The sequence below is a fragment of the Camelus ferus genome, chromosome 4, assembly GCF_009834535.1.
Source record: "Camelus ferus isolate YT-003-E chromosome 4, BCGSAC_Cfer_1.0, whole genome shotgun sequence".
Lineage (NCBI taxonomy): Eukaryota > Metazoa > Chordata > Mammalia > Artiodactyla > Camelidae > Camelus > Camelus ferus.
Window position 1 is genome coordinate 43,943,554 of NC_045699.1, and position 10,502 is coordinate 43,954,055.

General features: G+C 35.3%; 1 protein-coding gene across 2 annotated transcripts in view; it reads left to right on the plus strand.

Annotated features, from left to right (window-relative positions):
- MELK (maternal embryonic leucine zipper kinase) overlaps positions 1-7,125 on the plus strand; it is a 71,555-nt gene extending 64,430 nt beyond the window's left edge. Inside the window, exons 17-19 of one of the 2 annotated variants that reach the window (XM_032478000.1) lie at positions 2,444-2,547; positions 4,703-4,793; positions 7,072-7,125. In XM_032478000.1, the coding sequence (XP_032333891.1) occupies positions 2,444-2,547; positions 4,703-4,793; positions 7,072-7,110 (234 nt within the window). In that variant the 3' untranslated portion in view covers positions 7,111-7,125. Of the gene's footprint in view, positions 1-2,443; positions 2,548-4,702; positions 5,229-7,071 lie in introns of those variants that run through there. The other variant, XM_006187803.2, reaches the window with a different exon arrangement.
- The last annotated feature ends 3,377 nt before the right edge of the window (positions 7,126-10,502 follow it).

The following is a 10,502-nucleotide window of genomic DNA, read 5'->3' on the forward strand; positions in this document are numbered from 1 at the left end:
GGAAGAGAAGACAGTAGTGTTCCCCATGATTTGGGGACTGGGTCTGTGTTTAGTTTCTACACCAAGAGTCTCATTTTGAGCAAATCTGGGCAGATTTGGAGGAAGGAAATGCTGCGCTGCTGGGCGGAAGGGTGCTTTAGGGGAGAGTGTTCTGTGATCCCATTTATGTCCTGTCTCCGGGTGAAAGAAGGTAGGACTTCTCTATGGGTGTTTGTTTCCTTGCTGAATTCACCTAGTGCACTGAGGAATTTTATGTTGCACATGGCTGTTTATTAGGCATATTTTCTCCTATTATTCTGAGATTTCTCTCTGGAGACAGGTGAGGTATTCCAAACCCTGACTTTGGGATTAAGAAAACCATAATGCCATTTCTCTGAAACATATTAAAGAAAATTAAGGAAACTTGTCTAATTATATACATTGTTGAGAAGCTAAGTGGTTATCAAATACTAATGGATGATATTCTAAAAATGTTCACCTATCTAAATTGTTTGGAACTTGAATGTATTTTCCAATAGGAACTGCTGTGTTGTTAGTTGGCTTTCTAGATATTCCCCCAGTATTGCCAGGATGTAAGAGAAAAATCACAAGATTGGGAATGAGAAGCCTGGGTTCATACTGTGTAGCTTGGATAAGTCATTTTGTCTCTGACTTCCTCAATTTCTTTACTTGTAAAAACTGGAGATGATGTCTATTCTGGCAGCTGCACAGAGCTGGGATATATAAACAAGACTGCATGAGATGCCACATTGCATGTAAAACACTTTACTAATATAAGGTGTTCCAATGTCAAGTATCATTATTACTATCAGCGTTGAGTAGCGGAACCACAGTCCTCATTAGCACACACCTAAGATCTGGAACTTTATTTCACTTTGGATCTTTAACCCTTTTTAATGCTTTACGTTTTTTGCAGAACTGAAAGACTTTTTGCTTTAGGAGATAAGCCTTGTTTTTCCAGCTAGTTTTTATATTAAAAAGTTGTAAACTTACAGAAAAATTAAAAAAAAATGGTACAAAGAACACCTTAGTTTTTTAAGATAGCAAACCCTATGTAGTCAAGCACTCTTTTAGGAATCAATCTATAAAAATCTGAAGTTTATATAGATAAAGTGGGATTAATTCTTTATTTTACAAAAGGAATCACTTGAACTTGGTGAAAGAGTCCTGAATTGGGAGCCAAGAGCGGAGGGTCCTGTCATAGCTGTGCCACTTACTTTCTCCTTTCAAACTTTGAAGCTGGAGTTGGGGAACTGCAGTCATTTCACAGTCACCTCCATGTTGGCATAGCACCATATCATCTGCACGCTTATTTTGTTTATATGACTCATTTGAAAATAGATTTATAAAGGTATAATTGACATATAATAATCTGCATATGTTAAAAATGTATAATTAATATACTTTGGCATTTATATATGTACCTGTGAAACCATCACCACAATCAAGATGACTAACTTTTTAAAAACTTGTATTTATTTAAAGAAAGCTATAAATCATTAGTTTTTGCTATATTTTTCTAAATCAGATTGGAACAAATACATAAATATTAAAATAAAAATATTTATCCATGAGCACCCAGATTTATCTTGTATAACTTCAGTTATAATTTATACCACATTTTGGGAAACCCCGTCTTAAGAAACATATCTCTTCTTTGGGTAGTAGGGTCTTAATCTGAAAAGTAAGGTGGTTGGGTCTTTTCCAACCTCAGCATTTTGTTATTTATAAAAAGAACTGAAATCTGAAAGTCACGGAAAATATAATTTTGTTTGACAGTGAAGGAACTACTAGAAAGGTAGGGATTTTTCTTTGTCTCCAGGCCTTGTTAAAACAGTGCTTGGCAGCTAGTAAGCCCTCAAAAAATAGTTGTTGAATGAATGGATGGGTGGATACCAATTAGGAATTAAATTGTTTCTGAGAATTATACTGTTAGTGAATGAGAAAAAAATAATATTACTTTCTTAAAGGAGCACTTGTTATATTCATTCCTTCATAGAATTGTCATAGAGTCAGATTCTGGGATCTAATAATCAAGAGAGAATTAAAGGAAATGTATCCAACTATATACAAGTGAAATTTTCTAGGGCATTTGTTTCATCTTCTCACAGTTTACATTTCAAGAGTCTTTATGTAGAGAGGGAGAAATAAATAGAGCTCAAACAGATAGACATTATTTAACATTTATTTACTCATTTAAAAAATTGGTAGGAGGGGAAGACACAAATATGAAAAGGATAATATAGATGTAGTTACTAATCAACATGATTTCTCCAGGCTTTCCCAGTGCTGTCTTAATCCAACTTACCAAGAGTTGGTTATAAATTCTTACAGTGTTTTTCTTGAAATATTTCCATTTGAAATGGTACTATGTTGAAGAGTTTGGATAGGGTGGCCTTTGTGCTGATGTAAGGATTTACTTCTCATCCTTTTTCTCTTTTAGCCTCACTATAATGTGACTACAACCAGATTAGTGAATCCAGATCAGCTCTTGAATGAAATAATGTTTATTCTTCCAAAGAAGCATGTTGACTTTGTACAAAAGGGGTAAGAAGCACACTTACAGGCTGTTGCATTTATTACTTGAACTTTGAGAAAACGCGGGTTGATTCTCCCTCTCCCCTTATTTAAAAATATATTTCTCCCACTTCATTTTCCAAAAAGCTTTTATGCTAGTATCTGTTCATAATTTATTCTTTTGTTTTATATGAGCTACAGAAATTTTTTAAGTGCCCACATTGTCACCACTTTCAAAGTTAGACTTTTCAAAGGAGGAAAATCTGGCCTTCTTCCAGTTTTGTTTTGCATCTTTTCCTTCAATATTCTGCTTTACAATAATATTTCTAAATTGTAATCTAAATTTATGAGACACCTCAAACAAATCAAGAATGTATATATGTATATAGACTCTCTTTATGATGTGCTTTGGGACAAGGGTGGGTTTTCAGTACTTTAGAAGTTATTTCACCTTAGCTCTTTCCCACTGTTGAGTGAACTGCCATCAAGCCTCCCTGGTTACGAGCTCGTGGTCTGAACAGCCAGACCTCTCCTGGTTGTCCAAGATGTCTGTATTTCTAGGCATTTCCACTTAGTTATGTTTCTTTAAAGTTTCATCATTAAAGCACTAATAAGAAGAGCCATTAATAGATTAACAAGAACATTTAAGTAGAACAGTCAGTGTAGAGTAAGATTTTTAGGACAATCTTTTGCACAAGTAATTTCCCTTCTTACTCTGAATATTAGCAACCACTCAATACGTAAACCTTTGCTTTCTTCTTTAGGCATCATTAGAACACGTCTAACTCTGACTTGTTCTTTATGCTTGGTGTTTTCCCACAGTTTCCGAACCTCTAGTTAAATCTATAATGGAACACTTTTGATTATTTTTCCTTTAACATATGATCTGTCAGGTCACTAACTGACTGTTAAACTGATAATTTGTTCCTCAAACTTCCTGATCAACTGGAAGGTCTGCCTTGATCCTCTTTTTTTTCTTTTTACTATCTCTGTTTTTCTTTCTTTGTGACAAACAGAATAACAAAAACCAAGTTTCAGTGGTGTGGTGTCACTAATCTCAGTTATATTCCATTAGCATCTTTCTCCAGTGAGGAAGAATCACTTTTTATCTTTGCTGTCACTCAGTTGCTCTATGCTTCATCTTCCCATCAGGAACCTTAGCTGCAGGGTATATACCTTGTAGCATTTCTGATATTGACTGCTTATTTTTAATAGATCAAGCCCCAAAGGACATAACTAAGTAAGAAAAAGAATGATATTTTATGAAACCTCATAATGTATAACAAATACAAATAACTTCTCCACATTTCTGTGAAACAGTGCCCCTAAATATTTAGGGAACTGAAATTTAGAATCAATCCTATTGTTTATTGTTTGTGTCTATCGTCTATTGAAGATCAGTGAGACAAATAAAACTAAAATATAACGTAAACAAGTTAACCGTTGATTTAAATGAATTTAATTTATGCAACTTTGCAGGAACATACCTATTTCTTAAGATGTGTTTAAGGCTTCGTTTAGACTGGGCCTTTCTATCATCAGAGTAGTTAACATGGCAGCTCTAATTATATGTGCCATACATTTCAACCTTGGGAATGTACCATATCGTTGGGCTGTCTTTTATAGCTCTGCCCTCAAGTGTTGTAACCATCATAACCTCTTATTACTATTAGAAAAACTTCAAAAACCCTCGTCCTTCTGACAGGTTGGTGGCTTCAGCTTTATTTATTATGAAAGACAGAAGTTTCTGATGAAGTGCACACAATAAAATATTCTTATCTTCCCTGTGCTTTCCTTTGTTGTGAACATTGTGGAAATGACCTAATGTTCACAGATTACACTGTTGAAAGACTTGCATAAAGGATGCCAGAAGATTTCTTGAGCATGAATGGCATGTATAGCTATGAAAGAAGGGCTTTCCTTTGGAGCAAGGGAGAATTCTGGTAAAGCCTTTTCATCTTTATTCTTTTTTAAGATCCTGGTTCAGCTTATGGGAAAACACCAGTCATACTCTATCACTAAAGCATAGCTAGGTCATTTGGAAACCGTAAGCAGTACTGTATTGCTTAATATGAAATAATGGTTCATTTTCCCCACCAGCCTCCTAGAGGCTTAGAAATCTCTCATATTATGCAGAAAATTCATGGTTCTTCTACTAACCGGCTTCTTATCTTGTTTTTCACAGCTATACACTGAAGTGTCAAACACAGTCAGATTTTGGCAAAGTGACAATGCAGTTTGAACTAGAAGTGTGCCAGCTTCAAAAACCCGATGTGGTGGGTATCAGGAGGCAGCGGCTTAAGGGTGATGCCTGGGTTTACAAGAGATTAGTGGAAGACATCCTATCTAGCTGCAAGGTTTAATTGATGGGTGGTTTCCATCCTGCTGGATGAGTATGGTGTGATACAGCCTACATGGAGCCTGGTGTGATTGGTTTGATTTTTAAAGTCCACTGGAACTATCAGCTCGTTTCCAAAGAGCTATCTTAAAGATCAATATCTTTTTGTTTTTAAACAAAAGATATTATTTTGTGGATGAATCTAAGGCAAGCCCATCTGTCATTATCTTTTACTGTCTTTTTTAATCATGTGCTTTGTATATTAATAACTGTTGACTTTCTAAGATTCGCTTCCATACATGAATGTAAGTTCTTAACTATGTCTCCTTTTAATGTGTAATTTCTTTCTGAAATAAAACCATTTGTGAATATAGCAGGCTTTTCCTCTTCTTTGTAATTGATTTTGATCCAAATAAAACCTCAAATGGCTTCTTGACTATTAAGTAGAGACTATTTAGAGTATGTTTTATCTGTTATCAAATATGCCTTGGGCAGAAAAACAGATAAGGATTCATTTGCATAATTTTTTCCTGTCTCTGATTTAAGTAGGATTTATTGAGATCGTTAACTAAGTCACAGCTGTGGTTACCAGAGTTAAACAACACATTTAATATGTTGAATACAAGAGTATTGACTTCAGTAAGTGTGTTCGGTCAACAATGATAAGTATCTGAACTATGAACCCCCAAGAAATGTTACTTTATGATAATTTTCCTTAAGTCTCAATTTTGGCCCCAAATTTGTATTTTTATTTCATTTTATTGGTCTCTAAAGGCAAGCACTCAAGTTATATTTGTATGGATTTTACCAATTAAACTAGTTGGAGAAAAAATAACACTATTTCTAGTCAATAGTAAGGGAATGTTTTGTCATTCATTTATTCAGTAAACACTTAGTAAGTGTTAGGTCCTAGGGCTGAAGATGATATTGTATAGAAAACTCAAGGAGTTCAGAGTCTATTAGAAGGGCAGATACATCAACCAATATTTATAGCGGAGAGGGCATCATAACTTTGTCTGGAGGAGTAAGGGATAATTTCTTGAAAGAAACATTATTTGGCCTTGAAGGATATATAGGAGTTCAATAGAGAGAGAAGACAGTATGACATTCTTGGCAGCAAGAATAGTATGTGCGAAGGCATGGAATTATAAAGTGGCATTGTGTCTTTAGGGTGGAGGCAGAAAGTGGTGAAGGGGAAAATAGCAGGAGATGAGGGTTGAAAGTTTAGCTGGAAATATGTGATGAAAGCACATGAAGGAACCTGAATGCTCCACAAAACTGTATTGGTAAAGGAGAGCTGTCAATGGGTTTAAAGTGTTTTATAACAGCTTTACTGAAATATAATTCACATACTATAAAATTATCCTCTTTAAAGTGTACAATTCAGTGGTTTTTAGTATATTCACATTTGTGCAACCATCACCACAATCTAATTTTAGAACATTTTCATGACCTGAAAGAGACGCCCTGTACCCATTCCACCCTCTAACCCCCGCCTCCCTGGCAATCAGCGTATTTCAGTACTTCATTCTATTTTGCATCTGAATAATATTCCATTGTATGGATATATCATTTTATTTATCCATTTACCAGTTGATGGGTATTTGGGTTGTTCCCACTTCTTGGCTATTATGCTGTTACGAATATTTGTGTGCAAATTTTTGTGTGGACACTGGCATTCAGTTCTCTTGGGTATATGTCGAGGAATGGAATTGCTGAGTCATCTGACATTTTGAGAAACTGACAAACTGCTCACCATTTTATGATCCTACTAGCAATGTGTGAGGATTCTACTTTTCCCACTTTCTAACATTTGATATTGTCTGTCTCTTATTTTAGCCCTGTGAAGTTGTGTGAAGTGATATCTCATTGTGGTTTTGATTTACTTTTCCCTAACGACTGATGATGTTGAGCATCTTTTCATGTGCTTATTGGCCTTTTGCACATCTTTTTTTGAGAAATATCTATTTAGGTCCTTTGCCCATTTTTAATTGGGTTGTTTGTCTTTTTATTGTTGAGTTGTAAGAATTCTGTAGTTCTAGCTATAAGTCCCTTATCAAATACATGATTTGCTCTTTTTTTCCCTCATTCTGTCTGTTGTCTTTTCACTTTCTTGATGGTGTCTTTTGAAGAACAAAAATTTTAAATTTTCTAAAGTCCATTTGATCTGTTTTTATAAAACATAAGAGAAGATTACTCTTTTATTCCGGTGGTAGATGACATGGCCTGGAGCAGTGATTCTCAAACACTTTTGACCATGAACCATAGTAAGAAGCATATTTTACTTTGGGCTCCAACGCATTGACTTATTTATGAAATACTACTTAACCTTACTGTAAGTGATACTATTTTCTATTCTGTTTTCTTTTCTAAACATCTGGTCTGACAACTGCAATTGTTCAACTGAAGTTTTTAGTATATTTACTTTAAAATTTTAAAAATTAAAAAAACCTTTTTTGGGGTCAATTCAGTCTAGAAATGGTGTTATTAATTCTACTGCCCATCAGGCTAGATCAAGTAAAAATAGGTACCCTGACTGCTATTTAGGCTGAATCTTGCTTTACTTTAAGGAAAATAAAATGTTAATGGTTGCCATGTCTTCCAAAATCTACCACTTAGCTCTAATTCTATAGAACCATTTGGAAAATTAAAAGAGGTAGAGGTGTGAGTTAAGTAAATGAGATTGGATTAGTCTCCAAGAGGCAAATATGGTTTGGGTTGTTGACACCAAACTAAATCTGCATTGTGGTATATGGGCTGCATTCTCCACTGTCCAGCCATACCTGGGGTTCTTTGTAGGGCATGTGTGAATTTTATGTGCAGAGGAAGGCAGTATGAAGGAATGATGAAGGAATCTGTGAGGAATTGTTGAATTGGGAGTTTGGAGCCTGGAGAACACTTAGGGCATTTTCCTCAGATACCTGAAGGTCTGTCATAAAGTCTCTCTCGTTCGTCTTTGTGTCCCCTGTGTGTAGTAGTGTCTGGAATATAGTAGGGACTCAGTATATACTTAGAAAGTTGAGCCATAATTGAACTTCAGCTCACAATGAAGAGCTTTCAGAAAAACTTCAAGCTACCCGACAAGAGAAAGTACACTTAGAAATACAGTGGTTTTCTGTCATTGGAGGTGTTCAGACCTGTTTGACAACCATTTGTGGTCAAAGAAGGGATTTAAGTACTGAACCGAACCAATAGCCCTGAAGCTCCTGTCTACCTTAGCATCTGAGGTCCAGTCACACTGTGGAAGATAATCAGTTGTTTGAATGTTGGGAGTAGAATGACTGCAGAAACTTTTACAGCAGCATTTTAGGTAGTCTTGAATATTTTGGAAATTGGGAATGATAGGATGGTGAAAGTCGCAGGAGATGTGTTTGTTGGCTGTAATAGGGAGAAATAAAGCAATGGTCTTAGTAGCCATCAGGTTTTGAGCACCTACTGCATGCCAGATGCTACACTGGATGATTTGTATCGAAAGTCAGCAAACTATGGGTTGTGGGCTACCCTGTAGCCTTTTTGGATAAAGTTTTATTGGAGCACAGCCAATATAAAATAGCTCATATTGTCTATTTTTATGCTGTGGTGGTAGTGTTGAGTAGTTTTGACAACGTATGACCTGCAAAACAAAGTACTTACAGAAAAAGTTTGCTGACCTCTGATTTAGATAAATGTTTTGAAATCAACACAGTATGTATTATACACATTAACTCATTTAGTTTTAAATCTGCAAGTGAGGTGGTATCCTGTTTTACAGAGAAGAAGGCTAAGGCTCAGAAAGGCAAACTAATAACTCTCTAGGTCATAAAACTTATAAGTACATTGGCTTTGAACCAGGCATGACAGGCTCCAAAGTCCATGTTCTTTCCTGTACTAGAAATAGAGGTAATACCTCTCTCCTGAAATTGTACCATATAGGGAAGCATGATTATATATGATACTTATTAAAAAATTGCTTTTTTATAGCAGCAATCTTATACAAACTTGTTAAGATATGGGAAAACTTCACTAATTCAGGTCTTATTACGTTGTAATTGACTACAATAGAGTATGTTATGTGATTCGTTTTAGCAAAAGTAACAAGTTCAAAGTGTCTTCATCTGAGTAAGGAAAATACAGTCTTCTAAGGGAATAAGAATTGAATGACTGTCAGCTTCTGGGTTCCACAGTGATTTCATGCATTGTAAAGAGCTTTATTTCTATGACTGTGATTATTAGGTAATAACAGGCCTACAGAATTATATATTTACAAGCCTTTCTTGAGGGTAGGAGCCACTTCCTTGCTTTTTCCAACTTCTAGAGGCTGCCTGCATTTCTCAGCTCATGGCCCTCTTCCTCCAGCTTCAAACAAAGATGGTTACATTGGACCCATCCAGATAATGCAGGATTATTTCCCTGTTTTAGGGCCAGCTATTTGGCAACTTTAATTTCATCTGCAAGCTTAATTCTCCTTTGACATGTTATATGTCGTATTCATATATTCTAGGAACTAGGTTGCAATGTCTTTGGGAGGCATTCTTCTGCCTATTACAATGATCAACTGATTTTTGGCAAAGATGCCAGGACAATTTGATGGGGAAGAACAGCATTTTCAACAAATGGTGCTTAGATAACTGGGTATCCACATGCAAAAATGAAGTTGCACTCCTACCTTACACCATATTAAAAAAAATAACTTAAAATGAGGCAGAGACCCAAATGTAAAAGCTAAAATGATAAAAATTCTTAGAAAAAAATCTGGGATTATATGTGACCTTGGATTAGACAATGGTTACTTAGATATGATATGAAAATCACAATCAACAAGAGGGAAAATAGATACTTTGAACTTCACCAAAATTAAAAACTTGTGCTTCAAAGGACACCATCAAAAAAGTGAAATCACAACCCACAGAAAATATTTGCTAAACACCTACCTGATAAATGACTTGTATTCAAAATATAAAAAAATTCTTAAAAGTCAACCATAGGAAAACAAGACAATCTGAAAAATGAATAAAAAATCTGAATAGATGCTTCATCAAAGAAGATATACAGATGGCGAACAAATGTATGATAAGGTGCTCAACATCATTTATCATTGGAGAATTTCAAGTTAAAACAAGATACTACTGTATATTGGAATGACTAAAATCCAAGAAACTGACAATATCAAATACTAACAAGGATGTGGAGCAACAGGAACTCTTATTCACTGCTGGTAGAAATGTAAAATGGCACATCCATTTTGGAAATGACAGTTTCTAGCAAAGCTAAATATAATCTCACTATATAATCCAGTAATTGTGCTCCCAAGTCTTTACCCAATTGATCTGAAAACTTAAGTCCACACAAAAACCTGCATGTGGATGTTTATAACAGCTTTATTCATAATTGCCAGAAATTGGAAGCCACAGAATTGTCCTTCAGTATGTGACTGGGTAAACAAAACTGTGGTACATCCATACAATGGAAGATTATTCATCAGAAAGAAGAACTGAGCAATCAAGCTGTGAGAAGACATGGAAAAACATTAAATGCATATTGCCAAGTGAAAGAAATCAGTCTGAAGAGACCATCTATGGTATGATTACAGTAATCATTACATTAACTCTTCTGTGTGATACCGTACAGGGGGTATACATAATACGCATTTGTCAAAATCTACAGAACT